At 46.1% G+C, this 19458-nt stretch overlaps 2 protein-coding genes across 2 annotated transcripts; both read left to right on the top strand.

Moving 5' to 3' along the window:
* The first annotated feature begins 75 nt into the window (after positions 1–75).
* Positions 76–7315, top strand: LOC132259386 (protein hobbit). The gene is made up of 5 exons (XM_059757005.1): positions 76–242; positions 334–457; positions 529–5148; positions 5215–7080; positions 7140–7315. Exons 1-5 carry the CDS (start codon positions 184–186, stop codon positions 7188–7190), a joined length of 6720 nt encoding a protein of 2239 aa, XP_059612988.1. The 5' UTR covers positions 76–183; the 3' UTR covers positions 7191–7315.
* A 100-nt stretch (positions 7316–7415) lies between these two features.
* On the top strand, positions 7416–8128 carry LOC132259388 (transcription initiation factor TFIID subunit 10-like). Its single transcript, XM_059757007.1, has 3 exons — positions 7416–7636; positions 7702–7766; positions 7854–8128. Exons 1-3 carry the CDS (start codon positions 7514–7516, stop codon positions 8077–8079), a joined length of 414 nt encoding a protein of 137 aa, XP_059612990.1. The 5' UTR covers positions 7416–7513; the 3' UTR covers positions 8080–8128.
* Positions 8129–19458: the final 11330 nt, after the last annotated feature.

Below are 19458 nucleotides of genomic sequence, written 5' to 3'. Positions count from 1 at the left end.
TGCGTCATACAATTTGACAGCGCCTCGGCTTTCTTCGAGTGCTCTTCGCGTGCTCCGTTGAAGGGTTTCCGCGAACAGCTGATGACTGGACCTCCGCGCAGGAGGATATTTTGGACGCGGAAAAAGCAAAATTTCAGTGGAAAACCAGATATTTCCCAGTGAGAAATGATGTGAGGTGGCACTATGAGTGCTGTAGTGTGTTTTCTGATAATTTGTGCCATCATTTACGGTGGAATAACATGGTAATGTCACTTTTCTTTCACACTTTTCTTTCACACTTGTCTTCACTAATTCCGTTGATGACCTAATCTCGGGGCCCCAAAATCATTTCAGGCTCCTCCCCAAGCTCTTCGGGTGGTTCCTTGTGCACAAATTCAAGATAAAAGTGCGCTTTGGCCGCATCAGCTTCCCATTTTGCTTGAGAGATGTTGAAGTGTGTAAGAATGGCTTTTCCGTGGTGAGTTTTCCGAACTTTCCTTGACCTTCTGCCTTTGGGCACTTTTTAAGTCTTGTTTTTTTGCATCTCAGCACATTGATGAGATCGGGATTCGCAGCAGCTTCTTCAATTCAGAAGTGTCAAAGTTCCTCTCCATCAACATACGCGACATTCGGATTAATAAGGACATTGTGGCCAAGACTGGAGGCTCATTCCCATCGCCGGCTGTCTACTCGGCCCCTGTGGACTTCCGCAATAAGAAAGTGCCCACGTCTATCATCAACTTCGCTCAGTTTATGGCCATCCACGTGTACAACATATCACTGGTGCTGATGAACAACGATCTGGATGCCGGATGGCTTCTGCACGCCATCGCCAGTGAGATGCATTTGGACGGTAGCATCGTGCATAACTCCAAGACGCTGATCGTCACGGCGGCTCTGTGCGACGCCCAAGCGAAGATCCTGCGCCACTATCCTACGCGGAAGCCTTCGCTGGAGAGTCACAGCAAAGCAAAGCCTTGCCTGGCGGAGTTCAGCTTCGGTGTGGCCTTGGAGGGAATTCTACTGGCTCAGGGACCAATCTCCGTGGAGAATCTTCAGGTGACAATGAGCAACACGAAGACCACCCTTCACGATGGCTTGTATGACTTCCTGCGGGTCGTTGGGAGACATCCGCGGCCGAAAGTTGTCAAAGCAGTGCCTCAGGGTGAGAAGGACGCTCAGAATGCCTATGATTTCATCTCACCCATCATCCCGAAGAGCTTCACGCTGAAAATCGAGGACACGACAATCTCTTCGGTGCGAGAGAACAGCTCGAATGACTTCTCTGCCCAATTGCAAGCGTTCACAGTGAGTGGGAAGTTCAGCAGGAAGAATCCGCAGGCGGAGTACAAGCTTCCCACGCTGTACATGGGTCTGCACTTGCAGAATTTCGAGATTGACACGAATCACGAGAAGATCCTGTTCGTGGACAAGCTGACGATGGACTCGAAGCTGGAGAATGACACTGTGAATCTCTACCTGAAACTGACCACTTTCCAAGTGATCTACAATCATCCGGAGATCTATGCGTGGCTAAACAGCAACTTTTTGAAGGCGATGAAGAGCAATCCGGCGCCGATGATGAAAGTGAAGGCGCGTCCGGTGGGAAAGTCGCACGTGGAGGCGTTCCTGAAGAAGGTGGTGATCAAGGGATGCGCAGAGCTGTGGAATGTCACGTGCCTGGGGAAGTTGAGTGGCGGTCAATCGGCCACAATCAACATCAATCACGCGAAGCTGTTGCTTGAGCAGTTCGACGAGATCAGAAGTTGCGTGTATGAGAACAGACTGGCGAATTTGCTCCTGGAGAACCGCCATTGGAGCACAGAACTCATGGTGGAGGGCTTGTGGTGGTCACTGGGCAGTGGTGGGAAGGAGTTCAACAAGAAGAAGGTGCACACGAAGGGCAGTCCGTTCTACATGGGCGTCAGTCTCATCAAGATCAGCAGCTATGGCAATGCCACAAAACTGGATGTCTCCATTCACACGCTGCGACTTGAGTGGAGTACGCTGCTGATTGACTTTGTCCAGCAGACACTCTCGTGCATTGAGCAGTACAAGATGCCGGTGCGCGAGGATCAGGTGGCGAAGAAGAAGCACAGGATTAAGGAGAATAATGGAAGTATTCTCGTGAATGCCAAAGTCACAGATATCAACTTGTTCTTCTTCAACACACACGAAGCGTGCGTGCTGATCAATCTGACAGAAGTGGCTCTGACCAGGAGTCTTGAGCAGACAGTCCTGAAGCTGTGCGGTCTGCAGATGGCGTTCAGGAATGAAGTGAACAGCATAGGATTGACACTGAGTGACTTCCCCGATGTGTTCTCATCGGTAAAGTTGATCAGAGTTGAGTATCAGCCGCAATCGAAGATTCCTGATGTGCCTCAAGTCACGGTTCATGTTGCCAATAATACGGAAATAATGTGGAATTCCCTTCTGCACATGCACATCTTCACGCTGTGCCAGGAAATGCGAACTTTCTACACTTCGCTGAACCTCAAGGAGAGAGTTAGTGCGGAGAAACCGCCGGATGGGGAGAAACTGAAGCTGATCTTCGATCTCTATACCGAGGGCAGTTCAATGCTGGGCATCAAGATCTCCCAGAGGCATTCGATGCAGATTTTCCTGGAGAATCTCTATCTTAGTCGTACAGATCGATGGCTAATCTCGCTGGAGAATGTGTTTGTGAATCTGGATGAGCATCACATCTTCACCATCAAAGATGTGAACATGAGACTGTTGAAGGAGGTGGACATGCTGACGGCCGAGAGGACTCACTATGAGAACTTCGTGTTGCCGTCGAATCCCGTGTGGGTCACGTCAATTCGCAGATTCAGTGGAATCTTCCCGTACGACTATGACTTCTCGGATGCCATTCAGAATGAGTTCGTGTCGCTATTTAAGTGGCTGAAGGTGATTCACAACATCAAGAAGAAGCCCTTCACAGTGGACTCGCCATTGCCGTGCGACATGCTGATCCAGGTGAAAGAGTTCCTACTCGAGATGAGCGATGATCCGTTCGAGGTGAAGCTGCGGGAGAATTACGTGCTGCTGCTGGATGAGTACAATGAGAGCATCGAGAGGTGGGAGCTACTGGAGCAAAAGATAGCGCAGATGTGCCAGGAGAGGCCTCTGATGCCTGCCAGGACGATCGAGAGTATGCGAGCGATGCTAGAGAAGAAGAGCTCTGAGATCTACATTCAGCGATCGAAGAAGATCGCCGAGGCTGGGCCGCCGAGGACTCGTCTCATTGCCTGGATCATGTCAGATCTGGAGATCATGGCGATGGCGGATCCCTCGATTCACGGAACGGAGAATGTGACGCGCGTGATGCGAGAGATCGACAGCGACAGTCCGTGGCCAGAGGAGGGCCTGGAGTTTATCACGCTCTGGTGTAGAGCTGTTAACATGAGCTGCTCAGAGTGGAAGTTCATGCTGAGGGACTTCCCGCAGCCGATGTTCTCGGTGAAGCAGATGAGGCTGTTCGGACATCTCTGCGGTGCGGAGCAAGTGGCGCCGCGGCGAGCGAAGAGAGATGTTCAAATTGAGATTGGAGAGCCTTTTGGGACGCACACGATCCAGCGAGGAATGCCAGCTCTGAAATTCTACCATGACTTTGACTGTGAACTGGACCAGTGCAGCTATGCCTTCGGGCCGTGCTGGGAACCTGTGATGGCGCAGTGCAACCTGAGCTTCGAAAAGATCTCAGCTCCCTCTCGAGATCCCAGTCCTTTGTTGCCGTTCTGGGATAAGCTGCGACTCTTGCTTCATGGGCGACTCACGATGATTGTTCGGCAGTTCACGGTGCTGCTGCACGCGTCTCTGGATCCGTACAACACCACGGAGGAGATGGAGCTGACGTGGAACAATTGCGGAATCGTGTGGACCAATGCCAAGGTGATGTTCAAGGGAGAGCTCAATGTGACAGTGAGAACAGCATCGCGTTATGACGATTGCAGACTGTTGCATTTTCCCAATTTGAAGCTCACCTTTAAGCTGCACTGGATTTGCCTGGCGAATCCCAATGATCATCACTCAGTGATTCCCTGTGCACCGGACAAGTTGCCAGAGTACAGCAGTAATCAAGTTCACGACTCCTTCAGGGCCTTCAGATCGCAGAATCTGAATATTTGGATATCATTTGAGACGCGAGCAGTTTCTGGACAACAGCCAGAGATTGATATCCCGAATCTGGTGCTGTACGGCTCGACGCTGAGGTGGTTCGAGAATCTGAAGCTTATTCTCTCTGGCGTGACCAGACCGACGCGTCGAGGACCGGTGTTCAACAATGTGCGACCACGGAAGAAGCAACTGAGCCGACACTATCGCAAGGCGCATCTGCAGATGAGTCTGCACAAGTTTCAGGTCCTCTACTGGATCTCTCACGCGCTGAACCGTGGTTTTGAGCTGAACGGTGGCCGCGTGTCGTTCAGTTCTGAGCACACTCTCTCGTTCTATCCAATTGACGATGGACTCATTCATCGACCACGCGCTGATTGGGCGACAATGTACATGAACTGCGAGTTGAACGACACGGAGATCTGGCTGAAGAGCATCCTCAATGAGAGAGTGGACGCGAGCTCCGAGAGTCTTGTGAACAGTGAGAATCCCAAGATAGTGAAGTTCTACTTCCTGAGCGTCGCCAGAGTGTCTTATGGCCGGGAAGCCATGCTGGCCACGACGGGAGCGACGTCAGAGCAGCGTCACAAGGACAGTCCGACGCACAAGCTCGTGGTGTATGATCTGAAGGGTGCCTGGACGAAGAACAACAGAGATGTGGCCTTTGCTCTCTTTGATTCCTTCATGAAGTCGCAGAAGCTGAAGAACAATCTCTCCACAGAAGTGTTGAAGGGCTTCAGGAAGGACGGCAGCACAACGACGCCTTTGAAGACTTCGCGGCGGTCAGATACTAATATCACGACAGTCACTCCGCCACCGGGTACTTCCATTCTCGCGGCTGGAACGCCCACATCGAGTCTCAATAAGACCCAGCAAACTAGTCATGCCATCTCGATGCTGCAACAACTTGTCGCCGAGGCGGATCACAAGTTTCACGTCTACAGTGACGATTTGTCCACGCAGACGAAGGAGCAGCAACTTCAGGGACTCCAGGCGTGTCAGGACTCCGATGTGACGCACTACAATTGGTTCATTTCCCTCGTGAATTCTCAGGTGAGAGTTGTTAAAATACTCTGAATAGCAATGCAAATTAATGTGCATTACTGTATCTAATTCCAGGTGCTCTTGAAGGGCTGCGAGACGTCTGGCTACGTGATCTTGAGTGCCGCCAAGACGGAGATACTGCAGCGCGTGCACCGGCCGGTGTGGCGCGACCGGAGTCTCGTTTCGAAGACCACTTGGGTGGGATCTCTGGAGTGCATGCAGTACTACGCCACTGTGAGCGCCGGCGAGAACGACTCTCTGCTGGATGAAAACATCATGTGGCTGACGGTGGACAACATCCAGGAGAAGGACAAGGAGGCGACTGTGATTAACGAACTGCCGGACATTCCGCATCTCGTGGGCAGTGGCCAGAGTGTGGGCGGAGTTGTGTCTGAGACCGTGGGCGCCTCGGGTCCGCCGGGTCTCGAGGGCGTGCATCCGATTCAGCTGCAGCGCATCGTGTCGCGGTGCAAGTGTGAGTTCTTCTACGTGAGTTACGGGGATACGAGCATTGATCCCGGGACGCTGACGGAAGTGCCTCCGCCGCCGGCTGAGGAGAGCATGAGTCCTTGGGAGCGCCAGGACGATCCGGTGGATGCCTTCACGCTGATGCATCATGATTTGGATGTGTGCACGAATTCCTTGCAATACGCCATGATTCTGGACATTGTGAACAATCTGATGCTGTTCGTGGAGCCGCAGAGGAAACAGGCGTCTGAGAAGCTGGCCAGAATGCGCTTTCAGCTGCAGTTGTCAAGTGGCGAGGATCAGAAGAGGCCCATCTTGCATCTGCAGACGCAGGTGAGGAATCTCATGTCGCAGCTCAGGTTCTTCGAGAAGGAGATTCATCTGATTGGCAAGGCGCGCGCTGAGCAGCGCGACAGCGAGGAGCTGAGGAAGGAGTATGAGGAGGTGCACTCGCAAATTCAGGAGTGCAAGGAGAAGCTGACAGTGAAGAGTGAGGAGCTAGACATGATCATCTCGTGCTACAAGGAGACTCAGCTGTCGGCGATGAACAAACTGGCCACGATTCGGAATGACAAGCCCTTGATTATTGTGCGGGCGAATGAGATCTGCTTCAAGCACGCCCAATGGCGTCTCACAGAGGCGGATGGGCAGATTGGCATCGCCGATCTCATCCTCAGCAACTTCCTTTACACGAAGAAGTCCAAGAGCGACGACTCAGTGGAGCATCTGCTGGAGTTGGGCTATATCAGGATGTGCAATTTGATTCCTCGGGAGAACTTCAAGGAGGTTCTCTGTCCGACGGAGATTCAGCGAGAGATGCCCGTGGATCACAAGCGCGTGCTGCGCGTGTTTTGCAGGGAGAAGCAGCCCGTGGGCGGGATTTCCGTGAAGGAGCACTTCGAGATCAACGTCGTGCCTATCACGATAGCCATCACGAAGAAGTTCTACAGCACAATGCTGAAGTTCTGCTTCCCTGATCGCGACACTTCGGAAGCCGATGCTGACGACATGGACGACGCCGCGAGCACGACTTCAGGCAGCACGACATCGCTGAGATCATCGAAGCGCGCCAGCAAGAGCAAGAAGAACAACAAGGACTCGGAGTTCTACGTGAAGATCGTGAAGGACGATGTGGAGAAGATGAAGGAGCGCGCGGAGAAGAACAAGCTCTTCATCTACATCAAGATCCCGGAAGTGCCGGTGAGAGTGAGCTACAAAGGGAACAAGGAGAAAAATTTCGAGGACATCACAGATTTCTCGCTGGTCATTCCCACTCTTGAGTATCACAATGTCACGTGGACGTGGCTGGATTTGCTGCTGGCGATGAAGACGGACAGTCGCAAGGTGATTTTGTCGCAGGCGATCAAGCAGAAGCTGCAGATCAATCGTCATAAGCCGCTCTCGTCCATTGGCGAGAGAGCGTCGCCTCAGGAAGAGGACAAGGCCAAAATGCTCTTCGGGAGTAGACATGCTGTAAGTGCAAAGGAAGCTATCTTTTGTAGAAATAATGACTGTATTTTATCTCTTTTCAGATTGAAAATCGAAGCCAAAGAAAGGGAGTTTTTAAGTTTAACAAGTCGTAGAAAGTATTTCACGATAAACTGATGCGCTTTCGCCATTGATGATGTGCTTTAGGAATGCCCAAGGATTGAGAGTGAATATTTTTTATCTAAAATCTCACTCGAGGTATTATCAAAAGTTGAATGTATTTAAATTCTAAATAAAATTATGGAATCAGGAAATTGTAAGGTTTCTTTTGGCGGGTACAACTTTAAAATTACAGTGTGAAGATAGCAAAGTATTTTCGACGAGTTGTGTTTGCTGTCAGATCAGTTTGTTTACTTCTCACATTTTCGTAGTTTTTTCAAGAGTTTTCTCCGCAAATCTCTGCGAATTCTCGTGAAAAATGATTGGGGATAACTTTGGAATCCACAGAGGTGGTGTTCGCAGTTCATCAACAGCCAATGAAGAGCGTTCTGGTCAGGTTCTGAGTGATTTCCTCGTGCAGTTGGAGGATTACACTCCCACTGTAAGTCTATAGCAATTTTCTTGATTTCCCTCAATTTCAGCACTTATTTGATGATTTCTCTACAGATTCCCGATGCCGTGACTTCTTACTACCTCAATTCATCAGGTTTCGACACCTCTGATCCGAGAATGTAAGTGTGCATAATCTCTGTAGTTTTCCTAATTTTTGCAGTATTTAGAGACTTAAATTATGAACTATTTATGTGTTCTGTTTGCAGAATCCGTCTAATTTCCATTGCCGTGCAGAAGTTTATCGCCGATGTGGCCAATGATGCTTTGCAGCACTGCAAAACGCGCTCCAGCAACACTTCGAGCGCCAGTCACGGATCGTCGAAGAACCAGAAGGGCATCAAGGATCGGAAGTACAATCTCACGACTGAAGATCTGGCGCCTGCACTCAATGACTACGGGATTACTGTACGGAAGGCGCACTATTTTGTGTAATCATCCGGGAAAATGATGAATATTCTGGAATAAAAATACACTGAGAACCTATCAATGTTTGCTTGAAGATGGCGCTGGTGGCGCAATTTTGAATAAAACGCAAATTGCACACAATTTTTCTCTCGAGTATTCAATAGAATTCCACAAAAAATGGGATATAAAAGACATTTAGAAAACACCGTGAATATTTCATATTTGCAATTTCTAGGGCATGCATTTGTATCACCTGAATTCACGGCGCCTTTGCGTCTGTGGCAGCAATAAATGGACGCCTTTCGCAAATTAATAAACATTCCACACGGAATTCCTGTCATTCGTAACATCAAATATTGTATCCGAATCGCACGATTATTAATTACGTATTGTATTGCGTTTATTGAATTTCTTCCTTGGGATATCTCTCATGATTGTGGCATGTGGGTGGCTCTGTGCCAACATTCCCAGGCAGTTGCACACAGGCGAAAAAGGAAATGCACGTGATCCTTTTGTCCTCTTCCACTGGGCGGATTTTAATTGAATTTCAAGCACCAATTGAGGCAATAACTCCGCCGAATTAGTGCGCGGAAGGGGGCGAATTTAATAAAATGCCCTCTTGGCCTATTGAGGACTCAATAGATCATGAATTTATTCAAAACATAAGGCAAAGGGCGAAGAGGGTGAAAAGTGCGTTAATCACTTGTCCTCGCCCATCCCCTTTATTTGCGTTTTTAATAAAACAGGTGCGTGTTTCACCCCCGGCAAGTTGCTTTTCAGCCCGAAGATGCCGCATCATCCCTTGTCGCTCAATTCAGGCGCGTCCAGAGTTGGCAAATCAGCTAGATTTGCCGAGCAATTCACCAGCGTTCTGGTGATAAAATTCCTCATCAACTCTTACATTTCACCCTCTTCTGCATGCGTGTAATCGTTTTGTCATCCCCTCTTCGACTTCCTGCCCAATATTGACCGTCATTGAGTGTTGTGAATTTGCCAGACAAATAATTTTTATTTGATTTTTTGCGGAGCAAAGATCGAGGTCAAAGGGATTAATTGTGCTGCCTTGAGCGCGTCAAATGAAAAAATTCCTCCTGTCCAGGACTCGAGAGTGGGTCACCTTTTCTCCGCAGATGCGGAAAAAGGCCTGAAAATGGGCGAGAGAGAAAGTGGAGCCAAAAGATGACCTTTTTGCCGCCACTCAGTCGAGGAAATTTATTCACGAGTTATTGGAGAGCGAAATGTTCTCTTGCGAGACAGCAATAAAAGCCACCCCTTGTCGCTCTTTTTGTCCTCCAGCCCGGCAGAATGGTCTCTGGGAGTCCAATAAAATTCAAATAAAACTCCCATATGATGGTCTCAGGGACATCAATGAATTGTATATGAAGATATTGGATTCACACACAGTCGAGCCTCGATTTGCCAGCTTCGTTGGATGGACGATGAGGGAAAATGTGCATAATTCGCCTAGGAAATATATTGTAAGATGTTGATTGTAAGAAATGACTATACATATGGAAATAGTGAGTTTAATAGTCATGGGCGGAGCATACGATTGGGCGGAGCGTAAGAAATCTTTCTATTCGACGTGCTAGGATTCTAGAATTATTTCTCTTGGTAAAATGGGTCAAAATCATAGGAACTGAAGGGAAAATTCTGTTTTCTCTACACTGAAAGCGCCGATGCGTCGAGGAGCGACTGTGCTTGACGGGCGTGAGGCGTACGAGGAACGAGGGATGATGTCGAGGAAGTGGCATCATTGCAAGAGTCGTCCAACCCCATTTGTCGCTGTCGTGCTCGCAAAAGGCAGAGAGGCCACCCCTTCGAAATTCATCCCTCTTCACGGGTAGTGGAAACTAATTTTGCTTTTATTAAAAAGATTATCGAGGCATATTGAGAATGTGAGGACAATATCAGGACACAGCGAGGATGATTTATCTCCGTGTCGCTGGTCTTGCATGTGAATCTGCTCATTTTGATGTGTGCGCGCGGGGTTGGGAAATTTATCGTGTGTGTGAGTTCTTCAATGATGAGAACTTTGGTCCAAAGAGGAAAAACTTTAGTCATGCATTTGGGGATGCTTGGGCATAATTTTCTCCTTATTCGGGCAGAGAGAAACTTTGTGAATTTCCGCACTTTGAGTACATTTTGCACTTGAGAGGCAAAGAAGAGGTGCGCCTTAGCATGGGAGCATATAAATTCACTGACGACCCGGAGGAACTTCTTTAATAAATTAATCAAGAAAAGTTGGTGGAAAATGGAGTTCTGGGTGCGCACATTTAATTACAAGTTAGTCGACGCGAGAGAGCGAAAGGGTTGGCGCCATTTGTCGTATTTATGGAGTCCTCGCAAGGCAAAAGGGGAGCGGTTTATGTTCGGTCACAATCAACAGAAACGCGTAATTAAACACACCGTCGTTCTGAGCGGTGCCTTGGAATGCTCGTTGGAAAAGTGCGTGGATCTTCACGTGATGAAAGGGGTATTTTTTAAAGTCACAAAATGTATATGATCTCATTTCCATATTCTTCACCCCTTTTTTCGCTCTCTCTCAAGATATCGAAAATTATATTTAACGCCATCCCCCTTTTTGTGGCGTGGCTTCAGCACTAATTAGCCAAAGAAGTGGAGTATATTTATGGACTCTTTCACTCTCTCTCTCTCTCTGCCCACTGAAGAAATGGCTCTGGAATTTTGTACTGCTGGGCAGAAAATTGAGGGATAATTTATACCTTTTTCTGTATTACAGTGCGGCTCACAAATTGAGCCACGAAAGGGCTCCGCGACTGAGAAATTTCACCTGTGATTCTCATGACGAGGCCCAGTGGCAGAGTAAATTTATTCATGAATTCAACGCGATAATAAACCTTAATTGGATCAAGCTTCCGCGGAGAGAGGCCTCGGCGATGGGGGAGAAAAAGGGTTCTCCTAGGCCATCACAATGGGAGGAAACACGCCATCGAGTGGACTCTAATTGCCCGTCACTGAGCCGCCTTCGCGATGGTGGCTCCCAAAATTCACCAGCTAATTAGCCCACGGGCTTCTCGGGCTCCTGAGTGCCCCCATAAATCATCCGCCCCGCGAGTGGCGCTCTTCCGACAGATAACAGCGGCACGCGCTTCCCTGGATGTGCCATTGCTCCGGAATCTCGCCGGACATTCTCGCAGATCCCGCGAGATTCACTCGAGTGGTTTGGAGAAAAATATTTATTGATGTTTATTTAGCATTTTTATCGACCAGCGATGAGGAAAATGTGCCACTCAGAAATTCTCACACCGAAATTCACCAATTTGTTCAACAGGCATTCCATCATGGATTTATCTGATGAATTAAATCTGCCTCCATTCTTCTATTTGTTCTACATTATAATTAAGACATATTTTTCGCATTTTATTACTCTCCACTTGTTCATGAACGTTTTGTTGTGAAAATAAATATAATAAATATAAAATTATTGTAATTGTGACTCCTTAATCACTTCTGTGGACGTTTATATTCGTGCAAGAGGTTATCTTTTGAAGAAAATGCACAAAACTAAAGCTTAGAGAGCAATTATCAGGGTAATTATCGTAAAAGAAAGAGTTTTAAACCTGATATGTTATATATTTCTTAAGACGCACAACTGCTGATAATTATATTAAATATAATGAAAATATGTTCATAAATATGTAACACGAAAACTTTGCAAACTTCAGCAACACAATAACGTTTAATTTATTAGTGGTTTTGTTGGACAATGTCTTATAATTTGTATCTTGTAAGAATTTGATGTGTTTATATTTCCCTTGCAAATCTAATGGTAGTTTTGTCGTGTTTTAATGAGTGGCGGTGAAGAAAATCTCGCGTTTTCATCCAACAAATTCAGGTGTCAGATAAATCTGTCACACTGTGTTTTTGCCAGCGATTTTTCTTGCATTCTTTCCCGATAATTTCGGGTGTTGATTTCCACAGAATATCGCCCATTTGTCGAGGAGTGTATTTTATCCATCAAGCGCGCCTCTTTGTCTTGATCATTTTCACCTGCTCGGCAGTCGGAAGCAGGAGTCAAAACTTGTGAGAGATTGAGGAATTTCATATGAGATGTCGTTTGGCCTTATCTTAATTGCTCGCCGACGATTGACTTCTTGTGCTTTCTTTGCCTTTCCCGCCATTCCCAGGCCGAGAGAAGCGGCGGGAGAGCCATTCGGGTGTATCAGTGCAGGTATTTTGTCCGCTGAGACAACTTGGGTGGCAATTAGAAGTCCATCATGTAAAGTATATAGTGAATGAGGAGTTGGGGAACTGGTTCACTTTAAAAAAAAAAAACTGCCCTCATCTCCATTTCTAGTCGCACACTTTGTAAATTTTTCACATTTATCTGCATTTATTGACTCCTGTTGGATAAGTCAATGGAATTCGTGTGTGACTCTCATGCGCAAAACTCGCAGCTATTGTCGCATGGAAAATATAATTTGTGTGAAAATAGGTAGATTTCTCACACATCACTCACACCACCTCTCGCTGACATCCATTTGAATGCTCTTCATTTCACCGCGGAATTCCTCGGGACTCTACTCGCGGGACGCTGCTGATCCGCATGCGAATAAATCCATATTTATTGGGGAGATTATCTCAATAGTGGAACAGGTGAGTGTTCTCCGTGTCTTTCTGCGCTTCACTTTCTGCAATTGCCAGACGCGCTTCTTCTCCTTCATCACGTCCTTCTGCATCTTGCGGAGGAATTCATGTAAATCGCACAACCAAATATAAACATTTTTGTACGTATGCGCGACAATATTGGCAAAGACGAGGAAATTGAGAGGGTTCATCATTCTCAAGGGACTTCAGTGTAGCTTCTTCAATTAACCTCTCACCATATCGCTTTTTATCCTCTCTATGGTAATGGCAAGAATGTTTATCGTGACACATTACACATGACATAACTTTGTCCAACAAGACATAAAGAAGTTTTAGTACATCCATTCATGGGATTATAATTTGCTAAATTGATGTAAAGTTACTTTTTATGATTCCTCAATAATCACAATAAATTACAAACCCTCCTTTTGCGAGGAGAGAAAAGCACTTTCCTCCCTTTGCCAAGTGACCATCGTCTGCTGAAAACACGCTAAAAAGAACAAGAGGAGAAATCCTGCAAATTCAGCATCAATTGTATCGTTCGTGGAGCCTCTGTTTTCTCACGGGACTCCAAATGGGCGGCTTCTGTTCTCGCGAAGATCGTCCGAGAGTTGCAAAAAGGCAGAAAAAGATGGCTCAAAAACGTGGGAAACCAATCGCGAATTGCTGACATTCCATAATCTTCCTTATAACCCAGAAAATCGCTCCGCCACCGCATCGTCCTTCGGCATGTTCTTGTGGTCCATTGTTGGCCTCCTGACCGAACAGCACAATCTCGGTGTTGGCGATATTTTATTGATTGACTCAATTGGTCGGTGAAGCGCATCAAAGATGGAATTTCACCATTTCTGCTGCAGATTCGAAAATTTGATTAACATCTCTAAAAGAGTCGTGTTCTGCGGTTAAGCGTTTGACAAACGATGGTGTCTTTTCTATTCCTCTTTGTTTGAAATTAGTGTCGATTATGGAAAATCTACTTTGATTTTAATTGAACTCCGCATGATAAAATGGTTATTGTTAAGTGCATTAAGTTGATTTGCCTACGCGAGAGCGCAATGATAAATCTGCATAACAAGCACCGCTCGCAGTTCACAGCCTTTCACTTTTGGTGAGGTTTTCCCTCCAAATCCTAGGCTTCCAATCAAGAATGGTAAAATGCGGAGTCTTTGGCGGCTCTGAGGGGCGAAGTACCCACTCAAATGCAATGTAATGCGCCAGAGGATTTATGGGTGGAATTGTGGAATCATTTGTGGAATGCTGAGCAGAAATTTATAATGAGTTCCTGCAGCACATTCATGTAAAATCCGGCAATGCACTGATTTATTGTGATCTCTCATTTGAGTTTCAACCCTCCTGAGAGTCTTTTGGGGAGATTTCACCATCATCGCAGTGTTGAAAATCACTGGATTTCTCCGGGTTTTCTCAAGAAAGCTCTCTCAGCCATGCAAACGCACCACAGAATTGCAGGAATTGCAGTAAAGACACCCCCAAAATAGTGCCACGAAATTCAACCGCCAGAATCGTTAAAGAGCCATAAATTTCTTCTAATGCATCCGAGAAACACCTCAGAATGGATTTTAATGATCCCTCAAGTCGCGTTTAACCCGCCTTAACCCATTGATCTTGTCAGCCTCTGTTTTTCTAATCCCTCCACAATGTGTCTCCAATTACACCTTAACACCTCTTTGCGATGCATTCGAGCTCCTTCTCAGTCACTTTGGCTGCTGTGACACTCAGACAAATTACCAATAAATAGTGCGGCTCGGGATGGATTTGTTTTGGAGGAGTTATGAGTGGGATTTCGGGGAATTTCCACGCTCTCGCGCAGCTGTTCACGACCTTTTCACCCAAAAATGCCACTTTGAGCAATCTCCAAAAGAATCACGTTGAAAAAACAGCAAGGAAATTGTCTCACTTCTGACTCACAAATTGTGCCGCGACTGATATACAATATTCAGGAAAGAAAATTGTATATTCATCTTTCCTCAAATGATATCTTCAGAAAGAGTAATTAATATACATAACGTTCGATTGAAACATGGATTGTGTCTCTGTCATCCTGATAATTCGAAGACGTCTGCTCACTTCCGTGCTTTCCATTTCTCTTCTCCACTCAATGGAGATATTTTGGTTTTCCAAATTGTTTCTTGTGGCTGTTTATTATGCTTGGGATCGTGTAAATTTTCCCAACGGTGCACACATTAAGACGGACCGAAAAATATTGTGACTAAAAATGCTTCTCATTGAGGTTTTGTCCAATTTTAAAATTAGTTAAATGTAAACATCGAGGGAACTCCGAACTGTGTCTGTGTCGCTTCTGTGATCACGAGGGGCAACAGAATGTCCAGAAAAGTGACCACATGTGGCTCGTGCGGGATGTGCAAAAGGGCGCGAAATGTGCTGGAAGTGCAACAGCAAATTGGCGCAGTTGATGAATATTTAATCGGATGTCAACTGACAGTGAGATGGACATTTGATGACCCCGCGATTTATGACATGTCCCGAACCGGCGGCAGCCGTTACGCGTGCGCCTGTGTTCCTGGAAAACTTGCGCGGGATGCCATGACGGCTCAATTGCACCATCGCGAATGCCTATGAGCGAAATGTGCACAATGTGTCGCGCCCGAGACCAATCAAAATTGCAAGCATTGCTCTCTCCTAAATACTCATCGATAGACTCTTTTTCCGTGCCAATAATTTCTCTCCCCAACACGGGAACCCCATTTCTTGCTGGCGGCCAAATACTCTGCATGCTGCCACGTTTTCTCACCCAAGTGTTATGCATTTTTCCGCGATCTTCGCGGCGCAAAATAATCCCAATGGCATAGTGAATCCCACCGAATGACCAGCAATGCTCGCAAGTTTGGCTATCACTTGATGAGCAGTGCTTCTGACTCTGCCATGGAGAGCTCTTGACGTTGAGCAATCGATCGTGAATTGAGTCGCGACATAGATTTCAGAAATAGATTGCGCAAATGTCGTCTCCGGGCATTGATTAACAGCGAGCGCTATCAGGAGGTGTCTTGCCAAAGAATTCAGTGCTCTGGCTATTTTCAAACCTCTCTGCGCTCAGCATGAGCTTTCAGGGTTGAATTTCCCCAACAAAGACAACCCCAAACTAAGAGTGTATCTTGGCAGATTGAATGCGAATATTTCCTGTAAAAAAAGTGTGCAAAAATTGCATTTCAACGTCGGAAATGTATTGATACATTGATGGATTTGTTTGATGGCATCGCGCATGCAATTCTTCGCGTTTCTGTGGCGCATTTTCACTGCTACTTTGAATCTCAATATCTCGAAGAAGCCGCGGGAGTCATAAATTTCATGACAACGAATCTCTGGAATTTCATGTTTGAATTTAAGGAATTTGACAACACTGAAATGTGTGCCAATTTCCGGAGTTTATCTTCCTACTTGCGGTTTTGACACTGTCGCGCCAAGAATTGCGACTCACCGCATCGAATTACTCACTTTTCATCGCGCGGACATTCCTTTTTTCTCCTCACACGCATCTCAGATCTATTTGTCGCAAAAATCTGCGCCTTCGATGAGAGGCTTTTCACACACATACACGAGCGACGTGCCGGGAAAATGGCTGGGCAAACAGATTTAGAGGAGATCCTCGCGCCATAACTCATCGACTAATGGGTCGCCCAAGGAATTTATAGTGAGTGTGGTTTTATTAATTCACCACATTTTTATTCAATTCCACTTTAAGAGACAAGAGACACAACAAATTTATTTAGTTGGACCCCTTCGGGAACACTCTCGCCATCGACGCATGGGATTTCGTGTCTGTTTTGGGTGATAATTAAGGAAATCCCACAAGATACGAGCCAGAGATTGTGGCATACCCAAAATATTGAGCTCCGATCTTCGATTCCCACACGGGGGGCGCCCTGGCGAGGGGGGCGGCCCTGTGGGGACTTCATGGGAAACAGGTGGTGACACATCTCGAGATTGATGGCGCTGACTCGGCACAGACTGCCCGCTGCTTAATGGATTTCTCCACTCTTGTAATGATGCCAATGCAGGTAGGAGGAAATGCACTCGGCTGCTCACCGGCATAACTCACTGACACTCTTTGTCTCCTGATTGATCTCATGTGATCTCATGTGCACACGAATTGGAGCAAAAAAAACACATCCTTTCGCCGAGCTGAAGAAAGAGACTCATTGAATCCCCGAAAATAAGCCATCCAATTGTCTTAAACTCTCGACTTTGATTCGTGGAAAGACTTCTTTTGCATATGATTTCCAGATAGATTTTCGAGAGATAAGCCATGGTCAAGCAGGAAGGTGAATTTATCATGTTTCGTTGGTCATCAGCGAGTTTCGGAGAAGAGAAGAATGGCCAAAAGTGAGATTTAAAGATATCCAATGGCCAGCGTGACTTTATAAATTGATTTTTAATCGAATTAATGTCCCATAGATTTCATGCTAAAAACAGTCTGAGAAAATTTGTGTTTTCTCATTCTCTCTCTCACTCAAAAAATCAATTCGATGGTGCAATTTTCTTCGCCGAAGGTGCAAAAAAATGCGCGGATCGTCCTGAAATTTCCGCTCAAGTGCATTTTGCATGTGCAAATGCGCGACATAAAATTCCATGCGACGCTGCAGCAAAAGTTCCTGCAGCAAAATTGATTTATAGTCCAACCATTTGAACTGCTATTTTATTATCTGTCGAGTGTCGAGGCGCAAAAAAAGTGTCTGGCGTTTTTGCTGGCAATTATTGGGGTGAAAATATGAGACGAAATTGTCTGGCCAGGGCGGATTTTTTCAGCATAAGCACATTGCCAGAGAGTGAGAAAGAGGGCGGGAAGTGTGTCCATTCATCATTTTCACCGAAAAAAAGGAACATCTTGTGGGAATTTATTCACAGGTTGGACGACATTTGTGTGATTTCTTCTGCTCATTTTCAAGCCAGCAAACTCGCGTGAAAATGGTTGAAAATTTCCACTAAAATGTGATATGTGAAAATTCGCGGTGTAAAAAATGCACAAATGAATGCTGCTAATTGACTTCATAGACGACAATGTCATTACAATGCTGATGGCCGTGGGCGAGCACATAAAATCTGCCGAAATATGCTAAAAACTCGTGTTTAATTACGGAAATATTTTTGAAATTTCAACTGGAATTTTTTTGCCCACCCATTGGAATGGTGAACTGATGAAAAAAGCCTCCGCGAATCCCAGCGCGCAAATCCCAAATGTCACAAATTGCACTGTGATTAATAAACTTTCCAGGTACTTGAGCAGTTTCCCTCGCAATATCTCAAACCATTCGGTCAAATGTGGAAACTTCTCTTGCGCACAGCGGAGAAATTTCGGTCGATTATTGATCACGTCGTGTATGGTTTTTTGTTGTTGTTGTAATCCGTGTTAGACTCATGCCTGTAGTTGATGGAAAATAGGTGCGGATTTTTCGGAAAATATGTAACGATTTCTATTGAAACAAATTGTTCATTATATGGATGATTTTTTATGGAGAGTCACGTCAACATCTGAAAAATGGACTTGTGATATTGTGAAGAAAGACAAAGCAAATTGAACTGCCTGTGCGGGCATGACTCGTGCGTCAACCACCCACTGCAGGTCGAGCATAGAGGCCAAAAAGACAAGAAAGTAAACAGTGTGGATGACACGGTGGAACAGAAATATTAATAGATCACTGAGCGAGACATGATGTTTGTGGCTTGTTCTTATCGCCAGGCAGCAATCGGAGTTTGGTGGAATCGCCGATGGTCCAGAGATCTGGCTCATTTTTCACGGAACACCTCAAATTAATATCTCCCTCGGCTCTTTCGCTGCTCAAGTCATAAATCATTGGCGTGATCGATTTATTGACTGTATTTTCGGTGGGATGGCGCTTAAATATTTCCCTCCGTGATCGTCCGGGTCGCTGGGCAAGGAGTCTCTGCCGTGGCCAGAGAATGCGATGTCATTGACAGGACCACGGGATGGAACGCCCAAGTCCACCGTTCCTACCATCATTTTCAATCACGCCATGCAGTCCCTCGCGTCCACATTCTATCGATTCCCAATAAATTATCCACGGCGATAGCATCAATCCATTGCGATCTCCCATCGGGAATCACTTGAGAGAATCCCCAAAAGTCTACAGACACAATTCCACTCAACTTGCATTAATTACCCGCCGATCTTTCGCCCGTAACTTGAGATCTTATTTATGCCTCTTGGAGGAAATTTGGCCTAAAGATGTGGTAATTTGTGGGGTCAATTTTCAGTGTTCACTTCGCTTTCATTCTTGGTGAAATTTATCTGTTTTGTGGGTGGTTTCTGAAGTCGTTTCTGAGCTGATAAAATTAGCCTGAAACACAAGAAGTGCTGTGTGAAAATACCCAAAGATTTACTAGACTTACCTTTGGACTCTTGTCTTGTCTTCTCTTCGGAAATGTTTGTCTGTCGTATACTCATGAGAAAATACACCCTTGAGACAGTGCAAAAGCCAAATCAATCACAGCAAGTGATCCTGAACCGTTGAGTGCGCATCTGAGAGGAGCCTGAGAATCCCATTTGGGTTTAATTAGAAAAATCGTCGTTCGACTGTCCTTATTAAGACCAGGAAATGATTTCTGGTGAAATAAATCACACAATATGGGACAAAAATGACGAATTATGCCCGGGCACCACATGTCTTCTCCAGACTCCGATCCAAGACCATTTCCATAGCGAGATTTCCAGTGATAAATCAGGCGCAAAGGCATTTCAGGGTTGAGGCGAGAAAAAGGCAATTTTGGTGGATTTTTTCTTTAAGAGCAACATTCTGTCTT

This window comes from Phlebotomus argentipes, unplaced genomic scaffold (genome assembly GCF_947086385.1).
Source record: "Phlebotomus argentipes unplaced genomic scaffold, Phlebotomus argentipes genome assembly scaffold_18, whole genome shotgun sequence".
Taxonomy (NCBI): domain Eukaryota; kingdom Metazoa; phylum Arthropoda; class Insecta; order Diptera; family Psychodidae; genus Phlebotomus; species Phlebotomus argentipes.
The sequence above is the reverse complement of the archived record's forward strand: the minus strand, read 5'-3'. Positions and strand labels throughout refer to the sequence as shown.

What these genes read in the sequence shown, in the direction of transcription:
- LOC132259386 (XM_059757005.1), top strand. Translation starts at nt 184, where the DNA reads ATGAGTGCTGTAGTGTGTTTTCTGATAATTTGTGCCATCATTTACGGT. An exon ending in GTAAGAATGGCTTTTCCGTG is followed by an intron (nt 458 to 528) that starts GTGAGTTTTCCG and finishes TTTGCATCTCAG; the next exon opens with CACATTGATGAGATCGGGAT. An exon ending in TTTCCCTCGTGAATTCTCAG is followed by an intron (nt 5,149 to 5,214) that starts GTGAGAGTTGTT and finishes ATCTAATTCCAG; the next exon opens with GTGCTCTTGAAGGGCTGCGA.
- LOC132259388 (XM_059757007.1), top strand. Translation starts at nt 7,514, where the DNA reads ATGATTGGGGATAACTTTGGAATCCACAGAGGTGGTGTTCGCAGTTCA. An exon ending in TGGAGGATTACACTCCCACT is followed by an intron (nt 7,637 to 7,701) that starts GTAAGTCTATAG and finishes ATTTCTCTACAG; the next exon opens with ATTCCCGATGCCGTGACTTC. An exon ending in GACACCTCTGATCCGAGAAT is followed by an intron (nt 7,767 to 7,853) that starts GTAAGTGTGCAT and finishes TTCTGTTTGCAG; the next exon opens with AATCCGTCTAATTTCCATTG.